Genomic DNA, 14,801 nt, shown 5'->3' on the forward strand with positions numbered 1-14,801 from the left:
ATAAAAATCAGTACTTCAGGTAGCATCAGCTTGGTTCCGATGCCCAGCACAGAGGTGTCCTCTAGGACCAGCTGTGGCTTTTCAGTGAGAGTATATGAGAGAAATCGCACAGTGCCAGAGGCCCTGACTCAGTTCCCACTGAAACCCATGACCTAAAATTCTCCCTGTTTTTTCTGCTCCTTGATATAAAACACAAAAAATGCAAGCTTGTTTTCTTACGGGTGCTCCAGGTGGTCCAGGGGGTCCAGCAATGCCTGGGGGCCCTGGTGGTCCCTGTAAGAGAGAAAGCAAAACCAGTCCATCAAACTCTCTGATAGTGGCTGAAAGCCTCAGGTGCTTCCCTGTGCATCGGTGCCCTATTCGACATGGGCAAAAGCACTGAGCTTTATTTCATTAACTTCTACAAGGAAATCCAAGATGCCAAACGGAGCTCCAAGGGAACCATGCTCACGAGCAGAGCAGGGTCTCCTGCTTAAGCCACTAATTACTATTGCTACAAGGTGAGGTCCGTTCTCCAATCCAGTACAAGAGTCGGAGAAGTTGAAGGCCATCAGTGGTAATGTACAACACAGAGCAAGCCCAGTGGGATCCCCTGTAGCATCCAGCCTAATTTGATCTGGGTTAATTTTGTTTCAAAGTGACCAATTTACATCTGCAAAAAGATCTCTTAAGTAACTAATTAATGAACCAGGCTTGTGGTTTGGGCTTTATTTTTGGGGGAGGGGGGCCTGGGGGGTAAAAATATGAATCCAAGAGGGTGGAGAAACAGTATAGTGGAGCAGGTGTTTTAAAACAAATGCACCACCATTTTAGTGCTCTACATTAACTTTGTTGATAGTAAAAGGTTCTCACAAACTCATACTTCAGTGCACACATTCAGCTGGATGTGTCCTAACAGTCTTTCTTACTCATCTCCCTGCAACAGCTGTTTCTCTTAGGGAAAATATTCTCTCAATAGCCATCCAATTTTCAGAGGGATTTATTTTTGTGTATTGAGCAAATTGTTAAATTTGGCTTCCTAGCTGAGAAATTTGTTTCCATACTCGACAGATCTTAACAGGTTGCCTGAGATGCAGAGGTGTTTGTTACTTTCAGCTTCCACTGTAGGCAAGATAGAATTTCTCCTGTGCTCAGAATGAAGCATGTGTTCATGTATTTTTTGGATCAGGACCCAAGCAAACAACATGAGGACAGATGTGAGAAATGGATATACGACTGAGTTGAAATTTTAGCCTGGCTGTCTCTTTCTGCCTTTCCAACATGATGACTGCATTCATTTTCACTTTGCAGTATAGAGAGAGTTCTGGTGTGTTTGTACTTTAAAAGCCCCAACAAACAACCCCACCAGCCCAAACCCTATGTAAAGAATTGAAACTGAGCAACAGATACAAGATAGAAAATGGCCAGGCAGCATTTTCCCTGCTAGAGCTGTGTCACCATTCCGTATCACAAAGCACAGCTTTTGTGATTAAGGTATTATGAGTCAGTGTTAGCGTTTCACATTAAAGGAAAACTGTAGCCGAAGAGAATAAAATGGTGTAAAAAAGTGAGGACATGGAGTTTATTTGTGCCATGGTTTGGCAGAGAAGGTAGCAGATAAGCAGTCTTTTTAGAATACACTTGTAAAATTCAGCCAGAAGGCAGCCTTTCACCAATAGATGGGGCAAAGTGACCAAAAAAGGGACCTGCAGATGCATTGGCTCCCATGTTTTGCTTTCATTGCAACACAGAACAGCCATGGAGTCATCTCACCAACAGCATTAGCATTTGTAGAGTGCCTAAAATGTGAGCACACCTAAAAATTCCACAGAAAAATGTGCCTTGGGATGCATTGATGCTACTGATGTAATTCCTAGGGAGCCCTGCATCGGCATCAAGGGATGTTGGTTCAGCTGCTATTGCAGAAGGGTCCTGCAGTTAAAGAGCTCCAGTCGCATCAGGAGACACCTGGTCAAGACCACCCATCACTTTAAAAAGGCTTTGCCATTCAAAGAAAAGAATCAACTGTCCAAATTAGCCCAGCAAAAGAGAAAATACCACACTGCAGACAGAACTGGATGGAGTGACCTCAGGCTCCAAGGACCTGGAAGTTCTCCTTAGTCCTACTCCACCTCTACAAGCATGGTATTGCTGAGAGGCTGTGCAGAAGATACGGGCTCCAAGAAGGGGCTTCCTTGTAGAGTGGGTGCAGCACTGGGAAAGAAGGCAACAACAAACTGATTCAGCAGCAGAGTGGACTATGGAGGAAAGAAAGTGCAGACTTTTACCTTTGTAGACTTTCCTTGCCAATTCCTTTGGTTCCTCCCTAATAGGCTAATTTCGTTCTCTCTCCTTCTGCCCATAACTGAACCACCTCCCACCATCAAACACAGTTTCTCCATGACCCTACAATAGGGACCTTCTATCAAGAGGTGAAAAGCTCCAGCCAGGACCCAGCCTCAGCCCAAGCATCTGCAGGTCTGATGCAAGTTACCCCACACAGTACAGACGGGTCAATCTGACCTAAAAGCAAAGTCTTACTCAAGCATCTCTCAGCAACCAGCATAATCCCTGAAACATGAGGTGCTATACCCTCCTCATCCTAACTATTTCTCCTAGTAACTCTTGATATTCTCATTATCCAAGACAATTTCTAAACATTCTCTTAAAATTTCCATATTCTGGACCACAATAACCTTACACAACCAGAAGTCTTTAAAAGGAAGGACACCAATCTGTACCCTAAATTACCACTGATAATTCCATTTCATTGCTTTCAATGAGAGCAATCATCCACGACATCATGCCCAAGTCTGGGTTACTCAGGTAGCTTCACCACATGCTGCACCAACAAATGTTATACCTACTAATGGAAAGCTCTTCCGATAAAAGCCTAAGATGGACAGGTTGATGTAATAACCAGTATCCCTGGGAGGTGCACAGGATGCTAACAGGCTTCTCCAGCTGACTGCACCCACTAGTGCATCTACTGTCCTACTGGATTTCTTGCTTTCTTCAGCCTGAGCTACAGCAAGTGACTGGGACACAGAGAAATAAAATGGCACGGTCACATGAAAGTTGCGGAAATACATCATGCGTTACCTTTACAGAGCCCTCCCTTTTGCTACTATCCAGAGAAATCAGTTTCATTTGTATATAAATTTCTGTTATTGTAGCCTTTCTACTGACTTCTGAGTATCCTTCAGAGCAAGGAGTATCATTTCTAAGTACTTAGAAAGGACCAAACTGACAGCATTTATTTGTGATTAAAAAATCCCATGAAACAGCAGCAGCAGGACAGCTTGTAATGTTTAACCCCAAAATCTCACACCATCTGTTTTATTTGCTTCCCTTTTTTAACTGAATTCAGATTAAAGTACCTGATTTAAATGATCACCTTTTTCAGAGATCATTTGATGAATTATACAGACGACAGTCCCTGTCCCAAATCAAGTCCCCAGTGTTATCCCTTTAAAACTCTGATCTAGAAGAAAACAATCATGGAGTGTAGAGGTTCTGATGTGTGCTTCCTAGATGTTGAAGCAAAAACTTATATATGAAAACTTATTCAAAAACAGGGCTACACAAACTCAGTTTGGAAAACAAATACAAAACATGGATCTTGTATCAAAACGTTTAAACCAAAGTATTTTCCAACCGCTGTTTTGAAACAAAAAGATTTCAAATGCTCATTAAAATCCAAACAGTGTGCAGAGGTGTGTGCATTGTGGCATGACATTGGGTGGGGGTGGATTTTTTCAGGCTTGTATTTTATCCAGCTCTATGTCTTAGACAATGTGATGCAGGGACAGTTCTCAGGAAAGAAACCAGACACTCCCCATAGTGGAGGAACAGCTAGCTGTGCCTGTCCTCCAGGATCCGCTAAAGGATGCTCTGCTCTTCCAGTGTGTACTTTGCTGAAAGGCAGGCGTGGAAAGGCAGAACTATTAAGATTTAGGTGCTGCACTTTCTAATGAAGCTCTGAAAAAGAACAAAAACCTTCATCTGTGACTGTATCAGTAGGCTGCTTGGCCTAAATCTCTTTTCCATGAAAGAAGGGATGGCTGTGTTTTAGAAGGAGGTGAAAAAAACTGCTGTTCCAAGATAGAAACTGAAGCCTGATGGCTTTTCCAGATATCTGTCTCTAGAGGCAAAGCTCGTACAGACATATTTTCTGTATACTACTCCATACTGACGACTGGATTCTTTTACACTATGAGAAAAGCTTAGAGAAGCCTTTAATCCATGTCAAAAGAGAGCATGGTCTGGGCTTTTTAGTCAGTGTGCCAGCTTTATGAACAAGAAGAACCTCTGGGACATGCAAGAGCATCCTGTCCGCTGCCACAACGATAGCAAATTGCATAACTATGGTGCTGACAGCCTTTTCCCCTCCAGTGTCTGTGCTTGTCTCCACTTCAAAATCAATTACTCTCTGCAATTTTGCCTCTCATAAAGTCCCCACAGACCCTTCCTGTTGGCTTTGCACTGTCTCCCCTTTATTTCCACTTCTCTCGCATCAGAAATGAGGCTGTTGCAGCTAGTTTTGTGGAGCAGTCCACATGTCTCACTATGTCCCTTGCTACTCCAACTCTCCACTTCTCCTCTGCTGCAGCTGAGTGGGTTCTGGGCTCAGCTCCTCAAATCTGCTCTTCATTCCTCACCCCAGGCACTACAGTATCCACCAGAATAACTACTGTGAACTATTTTCAGTAATGCTCCGTTAGAGCACCATATTGCTCTCTTTAAATCCTGCTTTACAAACCAAGACAAAGATAAGAGGATGTAGAAAAAGGCTGTTGCTGATGACACTGGAAACCAAAAGCCTAAAGAGCCGGCAGATATGAGCATTTCTGTATGATGCATGCTCCACAGTCAGCTTCAGTGATAGTGCCGTAATTCACAAGCAGATGAGGTCTCCAGTTATTGCACCAGGTGGTACTGTAATTGGAGTACCAACGTTTATTTTTTAAAATAAAGTTTTTCCAACAAAAATTCTCTGAACTGTCTTTCCAGCTCTGTAAAATACTGAATAAAGTTGACTTTGTACATAGCAGTCTCTCCAGGAGAATTTCTTGCTTCCAGTGAAAGGCAGTATTCGTTTAATTTCATCCCTTAGTGTAAGACGTGGACATGATCTCTTTTGTCTACAGAGGAAGATTTATTTCCCTATGTGTTTGCTTTGAGTTGGTTTACTGAGTCAGTGCAGCAAATGAGAAAAACAACAAAAAAACCTCCCTTATGGTCTTTCGTTTCAGTACTATTAGCGATCTGCACAGGTGAATACATTTTTTTTCTTTACTTTTGTTAAAGGTATAGATCTTATTAAAGATAGCTCTGAGCAATATCTTCCAATTTTGAGCAGCACTGGCATAGTTTGAATTCAATCTGAGCTTTGCAGCTGGGGCCTGTATTCTTTTCTTACATTTTGCAGTATTAACTTGCATTATAAAAAGGACATTAAGGACATCATGCATTTCAGGGGATATAATTTATTTCCTGAATTACTTAAGAAAAGCTGAGCTTGAACTCACACCCTACGGACAAGTCCATGCTAATCAAATCACTGCTAGCCATGATCATAAAAGGTACGCCTTGTACTGGTCTTCCTCTCAGGTCTCAGTTATACCAGGTTATCTAGCCTAAGGCAAACCTCAATAACAGCCCAGAGATACTACAAGTGTGAGGTACAGTATTTTTGTTTAAAACTCAAAGAGTTTTTACTTGTTTTGCTATCCCACAGGTGGACAGCATGTACCGGCTCAGCTCGGGGAATCTAGAAAGTGGTTCAGCAGACCATTTGTAGGTACCTGCTTTAGGAAAGCTTCAGGCTCCACTGATTATATTGACTGGATCTTCATCAACAGCAGCTCAGACACCTGTATCCCCATCTTTAACGTAACAAGTGCTTGCGTTTGGAGCTGAATCCCTGCCCTGGTGATTCAGCGATACAGCCCAGAGTGTCTGAGCCCCCAGTACTGGGGCATCATCCCCCGTCTCTGCTGAGCCTGTGAACACAGCCTTCACGGCCCACTCAGTGTACGCTGCCTAACTGCAGATCTCCCTCCTCAGGATACCCCTCATGCCCAGAGAAGCATTTGCAAAGGTACCTCATCAGCTGCCTGCAGCCCCTTCTCTGAACTTTTCCTATCAACAGATGATGGGATAGACAAGGTATACTGAGATCTTGGGCAACTATGCAGAAATGCACAGCCTCGTTGTTTCCTGTGCTTGGTACCCAACCATCTATTTCAACAGAAAGTGCTTTACAGAAATGATCATTTTTCAGTCTGCATTTGAACAGCCTACAGCAATAGAAGTTTGGCCCATGATTAAGGTTCCTGGAAGCTAAAATAGTACAAATAAATAATAACAACATAAACACATTATGAGTTCAGTTGTCTGTGTCCTTGTTGCAGGAAAATCATTCATATCCAGAGGGGAAATATGACCCAGAGTGTCTACTCCATGGCTTTAATGGTGTTGCAAGAGCACCGTTTTTAAAGGTCACTGGAAAATAAATGCTCATTCTTGGAGGTGCTGACTGGACAACATGGGGCAAATAAGTACAGGGACTGGTTCACCACCACAGCTGATTTAGAAGGGGAAAAAAAATTTAAAAATAATTCGGGATTAAAATTACTTTGACTTGGTGTGTACAAGGAAAGAGGCACAACTAGGGCTATGCTACTGTCACAAAACTTCACCAGGCTAGCTGAGAAGTAGCCACCTTGGTGCTGTTTCAGGATTTGACAGTTAAGTTAACTTTCAAATGTAACCACACCCAGTCCATGGTCACAGAATCCCAGGTTGGAAGGGACCTCAGGGATCATCCAGTCCAACCTTTCTGGGAAGAGAGCAGTCTAGACAAGATGGCCCAGCACCCTGTCCAGACGACTCTTAAAAGCGTCCAACGTGGCCGAGTCAACCACTTCCCTGGGGAGATTATTCCAATGGTGACTGTCCTCAGTGTGAAAAATTTTCCTCTTGTGTCCAATTGGAATCTCCCCAAGAGCAACTTGTCTCCATTCCTCCTTGTCCTCTCCATGGGACTCCATGTAAAAAGGGAGTCTCCACCTTCTTTGTAACTACTCCTTAAGTACTGGTACACGGTGATGAGATCCCCTTTAAGCCTCCTTTTCTCAAGGCTGAACAAACCCAGCTCTCCCAGCCTGTCCTCATATGGCAGCTTCCCAGTCCTCTGATCGTCCTGGTGGCCCTTCTCTGGACCCCTTCCAGCCTGTCCACATCCTTTTTGTACAGTGGGGATCAGAACTGTACACAGTGCTCCAGGTGTGGCCTGACAAGTGCTGAGTAGAGCGGGATAATGATCTCTTCTGGCGATGCCCTTTTTGATGCAACCCAGCACCCTGTTGGCCTTCCTGGCCGCAGCAGCACACTGTTTGCTCATGTTGAGCTTTCTGTCCACCAGGACCCCCAGGTCCCTTTCCACAGAGCTGCTCTCCAGCCAGGTGGATCCCAGACTGTGCTGCACTCCCGCATTATGTCTTCCCAGGTGCAAGACCTTACTCTTGTCCTATTTGAACTTCATAAGGTTCTTGCTGGCCCACTCTTCCAGCCCACCCAGATCTTTCTGCAAAGCAGCTCTCCCTTCTGGAGTGTCTCCTTCCCCACTCAGTTTGGTGTCATCCACAAACTTCATCAGGTGACACTTGATCCCGTTATCCAGATCACTTATAAAGATGTTGAATAACATTGGGCCCAATATCGATCCCTGGGGGACCCCACCTGTGACAGGTTGCCACTTGGAAAAGGAGCTATTTACCACCCCACTGTGGGTGCGGCCTGTCAGCCAGTTCCCCACCAACTGCACAGACCACTTGTCTAGGCCATAACGCATTAATTTCTCCAGGAGGAGGCTGTGGGGGACTGTATCAATGGCCTTGGAGAAGTCCAGGTAGACAATATCCTCCGCCCGCCCCATGTCAACCAGGCAAGTCACTTTGTCATAGAAGGCCACCAGGTTTGTCAAGCACGATCTGCCTTTAGTGAAGCCATGTTGGCTTTTCCCAATCACGTGCTTCATTTGACTTGTGATGGCCCCCAGGAGGATTCGTTCCATAACTTTCCCAGGGACTGACATAAGGCTGATGGGCCTATAGTTACCCGGATCCTCCCTCGAGCCTTTCTTGTAGATAGGGGTAACATTTGCCTTCCTCCAGTCCTCTGGGACATCCCCCGTCCTCCATGACTTCTCAAAGATTATGGAGAGCGGCCTGGCGATGATGTCAGCCAGCTCTCTCAACACCCTCAGGTGGATGGTGTTAGGGACTATCGCTCTCTAGGGGTCAAGCTCCTGTATAATTCACATACTAACTCTTCCTTCACTGATGGTGAGTATATGTTAGGATTGACGAGGAATTTTCTTCCCAAAGCCTGGGACCCAACAGTGTTGGTAAAGACAGAGGTGAAGAAGGTGTTGAGGACTTCTGCTTTTTCTGCATCATTGGTGATTGACTCCTTTTCTGTTCAACAGTGGGCCTATGTTTTACTTCTTTTTCTGCTTGTGGTTGACATACCCGTAGAAACCTTTCTAGTTATTTTTGACATCTATGGCCAGTTTCAATTCAAGCTGGGCTTTTGCTTTTCTAACTGCATCTCTGCATGCTCTGGCAATGTCCTTGTAGCTCTGGATGGATAATCCTCCACTTCTCCATCTCTGGTATGCTTCCCTTTTGGATTTGAGTAGACCCAGGATGTCATGGTTGAGCCATGGCGTCCTCTTGCTCCACTTACTTCCCTTTCCTTTATAGGGGATAAACTGGTTTTGTGCTTCCAACAGAGAGTTCTTGGAGAACTCCCAGTACTCACTAGGTCCTTTATCTTCCATGGAAGCGTCCCATGGGATCCCTCTCAGCTGAGCCCTGAGTGAGCTGAAGTTTGCTTTTCTAAAATCCAGAGCCCTTGTCTTATTACTGACCTTCAGCATGCTCAGCAGAATCCCGAAATCCACAATATTATGATCACTGCAGCCAAGGCTATCACTAACCCAGATATTACAAAGCAGGCTTTCTTGGTTTGTGAATAGCAAGTCCAGCAGTGCCTCATTCCTGGTTGGCACGTCTATCGTGTATCAGGAAACAGTCCTCTACGCATTCCAGGAACTTGGTGGATGACATGCGAGCTGCCGTATTGTTCTTCCAGCAGATGTCTGTGTAGTTGAAGTCACCCATCAGGACCAGGTTCTGTTGGCCAGAAGCTTGCTTTAGTGCCCCAAGTATCGCTTCATTGGCATTGGCATTGTGGTTAGTATGTCGGTAGCAGATGCCCACCGTGAGGTCCTGCTTGGAGATGACCCCTTCAAAGGCATTCAATAGAGTAGTCGCAATCACCATAGTTGACTTCAATACATTCAAGGTTTTCCTTAATGTAGAGTGTGAGTCCTCCACCTCTTCTACCCTGCCTGTCCTTAGGAAAGAGCCTGTAACTGTCCATTGCGATCACCCAGTCATTTGAGTTGTCCCACCATGTTTCAGTTACTCCTATGATGTCATAACCTTCTGAACCTTCTGGTCCTTGAAGTGGGACTGACATCATCTCAACTGCAGTTCATCACTGGATCTGCCAACCCTGCTCCAGAGTAGCCCTCAGGTGGGTTCCCTTGCACAGCTGCCTGATCCTTCTGTGGCTTCTTCCAGCTTCTCAGTTGGACTGCACATGACAGCAACTATTTCTCTTGACAAAGCCCAGCAATAACTTCAGATGGTCTTTTCTATGTCTTTCAGAAACACTGTGCCTTCTACAGCTCCTGTATCCACTCCTTCCTTCCCACACACCTATCAATGGGGGGAATCAGGTCACAAAACAAAACTGTGTTTAAATTTAAAAGAGCAGAGGAAAGGGAGGTTATTTTAGTGTCCTAATCTAGTTTATGTGTGGCCAACTCAAATCAGTTGGGCTCAGTGCCATGGAGATAGCACGGGAATAGGTGACAAAGACTTCCATACATGACTTGGAAGAATATCCATGTAACTACAACATAAGGAAACCACTCTTCTTCTTGAGGTTTTTTTGGGCATAGTCTGATTAAGAAAAAAAATGCTGATGAAGTGCTTAAAAGTGCTGTTAAGCTGAAGTAGTTTTGTCACAAACTGAATGTAAGCACTTTCTCCAAACAGAAATATAGAAATCTGCAGTAATATGTCCAGAACAGAGTGCCAGTACAGGAATAGGAACAATATTTTTCCATTCTTACAGTTAGCCTGGAGGAACAGTCAATTTAAGTATCCCTTGATAGGGCTAGCATTATATGTGGTTTTAATTAACATAAAATTTGCTAGCTTTATTTAGCCTGTGCAGAAAGGAAAATTACTTAATGCTATGTCAGCAGTTTTCTCAGATACATTTGTACAATGTTAACACATGCATATATATTTTTTAAAAAAAGTTGAAGGGAACTTGAGCTGAGCAAGTATGACATTGGATGGATAGTGTCAGATATTTTAGAAATAATGTATGGGGAAAATCTTCCTCCAAAAGCAATGAAAATCCTCTCCCAATGGTTCAGAAAGCTTGGGGGCATCTTTTAATGTTATCCAATGGAAAAACAAAACAAAACAACACAACAAAAACAACAACAAAAAACAAAACCACAGAAACCAAACCAAAACCAGCAAAACTCTTAAACACATTAGAAATACTGTCTTCATTCTTTTTGAAGGTTGCTGATGAAATACTCGCAAACCAAATACCGTACCGTACCAAAGGAAGATGTCTTAATAATATGTAAACCAGTATCAAGTGGTGTTCCACAGGGCAAGGTTCCCGGCTGGACACAAAGGCCCTCACCTGCACAGGGTTGCAAGCCCTTGGACTGCCTCTCTGACATCCTCCACAGACATGTGAAGAGCTTATTACAAAACGTCTGCCACAGAAACCATTTCTGCGTGATGTTTCCTGGTTACAAGGGCATAACTTGCCAGAAGAAATAAATGAAAAATCAGCATCTGCTGTCTAGCGGTGTGGCGTTCGTTGCAATACATCACCAACAGTGGCAGTAATGGAGGCTCTTCATTCCTGCCCAAAACTTAACCAATTATTGAAACAAAATCCCAAAGCCAAAGATCCACCTTGTTAATTTATTATTAAAAAGGGAATTAATTAAATGCTCAGTTTTATCCTGAGTAGTCACCTTAAAGTGAGGTTGCATCTTTCCTGCTTGAGGACATTCCCACAGATATTACTTTTGTTGCAGGAGTGACCCTACAAAGTGAGTCGGGTCAGATAATTTGGCTACAAAGTTAGCAAGAAACCAAGCCAGGGGTAAGTGTCAGTGTTGTTATAATACAGGGCAGAATGGCCTGATCCAAGGTGGAGCCAAATCTTCCTTGATGATTCTTAACGTGCACAGCACAATTTTGTCCTTATGATGTTACAGACGGTGCAATTTGGAGCAAGAACTTGCCAAAAGCTTTAAAAAAAAAAAAAAAGGAGCTAAGGAGTCATTAACTTAAGACATCCTTCCTCACGGGAAGAATAAACCTTTAGTTTTAAGCCCCTATCAATAAACCAACACCTATCCCTCTATAACAAATAGAAATGTGAGTATCAAAGCCACAAAACCAGTCTTGTGCTCAAAGAAGTGTGCTTTCTGAATAGCAAGTACTTTTTGAACTGCTTCTTCCCTCACGCGTGCAGCACAGGAGGTATATCTGCAATCGCCAATTCACACAGCCAACAATTAGCTGAGACACTGTCCTAAACACAAATCATTGCTTTCCCTCCAAATGATACTGCTCTGATCACAAGCAGTGGGGAAATCACATACAGAACACCTCCTTATGTCCCTGTTCAAAGTTGCTGAAAAACTCCGGAAGGTAAAAGTAATTGCTGCCAGACAGGCAGACTTCTCTCAATCACAACAGGAAAAATCAGTCTGGCTCTTAAAGGAGAAACACTAACTTCAAAGACGGCGCAGGTGAGAAGAGAACAAGGTCACAGCATGCTGCATTGTGGTTCCAGGTTACCTGTTGCCACAAAATATGCTTTCTCACATATTATATGAAAGTGAAGAAATCATCACTTACCTGAGGGCCGATCAGACCATTGATTCCTGGGAATCCAGGTTCTCCCTTTTTACCCTGTGTGTTCAACAGAAGAGAAAATATTAGTCGCCGAGGAAAAGACTGCTACTGACTTTCCAAAGTCTTTCACCCCAGAACTGGTAAATCACTGTGATGTGGGTACACAAAACATGAAGGTTAGAAATGAAGGCAGCAAACACCATCTGGGTGCGAAACTCCAGTTGTCTTTGACAGGTCTGTACCTCTCCGGATTGTGGTAACAGCCCCCACAGATGAGGGCTGGTCTCATGCACACCTTGGCGACTCTTACACCCTGCAGTCCCACCTGGGTGCTGCCCACAGAGGGTCAGAGATGTCACGGTGCTGAGATGCAGCCAAGGGAAGTGCCATGCTGAGAGGCCCTTTCCTTGCTACGGTCTAGCCCTTCACCCCTCCCCAGGAAGCCAAGCGATATCCCTCGAGTTCCTTGCACAGTCTCATGCATTAAGAATGGAAATAATTAAGAACTCTGGTGCATGGATGAATATAAAAGATTCACAGTCTCTAAGCCAGAAAATAGGAATCCATGAGGCATTTCTAAGTAGGGTTGGCATTAACCGCCAAGGGATGGAGCTCACTGACTCCTCTGCAAGCAAAAAAAGATTCCTCCAGAGGAACCAGAGAGCTTCGCCAGTGCACGGGAAGGATAAGCCAGGACCTGGAGTGTACCCTTGAGACAAGTTCACCTATATGGATGCTGTGGCATGTGTTATAGACTTGGGTTTATCCTCAAGTAGTTCACAAGGCAGAAGTCCTTCATAAGAAAAAAAAAAAGGAAGAAAGGATATAGTAAGGATGCCTGAAGCACCGGAGTTAAGGCGGGGATTGGATTTGTTTCTGAACTCAGCAGATGACTTGCTGTGTTATTTTGAGCAAGTCACATATTTTGTGACTCAGCTTTCTTGTAAAAATAATCTGTCCTTCCCTGGCACATAATAGACACTGAATCGCTAATAATTCTGAGGTTGTTAGTAATATACTAGCAGGGTACAAGAGGAGTCATGTAAGTATCTGAGAGACAGAGAAAAGTTATTTTTCCCTTCCTCATTTCTACAGCTGACCCAAACTAATATTCTTTTCAGAAGGATATTATAATAAACCAGGCCACTTTCATGTCACTGATGATGTGATTGGTCATACAGAAATATAAAAGTTATATAATTTTGCCTTTATTTTTCTTTATTGAAATATGTCCAGAAAAATATTATATCATTCCTGCTGAGTTAAATGAGTGCAAAAACTAAAAACATTACACACAAACCAAGTTTTCATCATATTTTGCTCAGTGTTGACTGAGTTTCATTAGCTGGTGTGTCAGGATCTGATCTTTTCCTTATTTCACAACAAAAAAAAGCAGCTGTCACATACAGAAGAATTAAAGGGGTGATTATAACATCCTTGGGTATCAGAGGACGTTTGTAGTCATTTCCAGGAAAAGATTTTTTTCCCCATTTCCCTAATACCAATAAAAATCTGCATTATATACTCAAGTACATGCACTATTCATAAGTTCTCCTTCTACTTTTTCAAAATCTATCACTTCTTAGTTTCTCAAAGCCAAAAAGAGCCCGTTTTTAACCTACAGGACTCATGTCACCACAAGATTCAACATATGTTTTCTAGTTAAAGAGGCTCATTTTGTCAACTGCCAAGGTGACCATTCAAGGGATGCTGTTAAAATACTCGTTTAAATAAATAAATAAATAAGCATACAGGGCGTGGTGTGCGAGGGCAGACACGGGAGATGACTATGACTGCGTGCCACCACCAGCTCCCCATCAACACCGGAGCCGTGCATGATGGTGGCTGGTTCCACAGACACAACACTGAGGCCAGCACACAGCACAGTGTAACCCATTCCTTCACGTCCCACCAACCTCATTGGTCACTGGGCATAGTTACCACCCACCTTATACCTCTCCTTCCAATGCTTTTGCATCTTCTTAGACTCTAATTCAGAGACTGCATTAGGGGCAGGAAACTGGTATAAATGCTTTTGATAACCCTTCGAATCAGCAGAATGGAATTAGCTCCCTAAGTAGTCGCCCAGATATTGCAAGTCAGAGAGCATGAACACATCCTGGTGCATACTCTGTCCAAACCCACAATGGCTGATACACACGTTAGTGTTCAGGGGAACAAAATCCCAATGAGCCTTGTAACCTTGCAAGCGAAGAGATGCAAGTAGCACACGTAGACCTTATTTTGGAGGTCCACAAGCGTGTGGCTTTAGCAGCTTTGTAGCTTAAGGGCATTATTTGGATACAGTTTGCTGAAATGCTACTTTTTGGAAAGTTGGTCACACCTGTAAAATATTACTTGGGGAACCTGAGGAAGGTGGTAGCAGCACCACCTTCTCCCTAAACCCATCCCAAAACCAAGAAGGCGGAGGAAGGACATATTTTGCCTCCTGCGACAAGTACACACCGATTGCTCTGTTTCCATACTGATGGCCAGGCACACTGATCTGTGGCAGCAATGAGAGATGTAAAGGGAACCTATCCTTTCTTTGGGAATAATGCTGACAAACTTTGGTGCTTTTCAAAACACTGGGAAATCCCTTAAAGCAGCATATAATTATACTGACAGAGAAGCCGAGTGGAATTTCCCACTGTGAAGGGCACATTTTGGCCACTCAGAATTTAGCCAAAATCAAACTACAACAGATCTGCTCCATAACATTACAGCCTGTCTGTAAAGCACAGAAATACTTGCTGGGAGAAATTATACCTATGAGAGCAA

At 43.7% G+C, this 14,801-nt stretch overlaps 1 protein-coding gene across 3 annotated transcripts in view; it reads right to left on the reverse strand.

Annotated features, from left to right (window-relative positions):
* COL22A1 (collagen type XXII alpha 1 chain) overlaps nt 1–14,801 on the reverse strand; it is a 262,270-nt gene that overhangs the window by 70,812 nt on the left and 176,657 nt on the right. For all 3 annotated transcript variants that reach the window (XM_075085891.1, XM_075085889.1, XM_075085890.1), the window contains 2 exons: nt 12,024–12,077; nt 220–273 (listed from right to left, as the gene is read on the reverse strand). In XM_075085891.1, coding sequence (XP_074941992.1) covers nt 220–273; nt 12,024–12,077 — 108 coding nt within the window. The remainder of the gene's footprint in view (nt 1–219; nt 274–12,023; nt 12,078–14,801) is intronic.

Source organism: Phalacrocorax aristotelis, chromosome 2 (assembly GCF_949628215.1).
Source record: "Phalacrocorax aristotelis chromosome 2, bGulAri2.1, whole genome shotgun sequence".
NCBI lineage: Eukaryota > Metazoa > Chordata > Aves > Suliformes > Phalacrocoracidae > Phalacrocorax > Phalacrocorax aristotelis.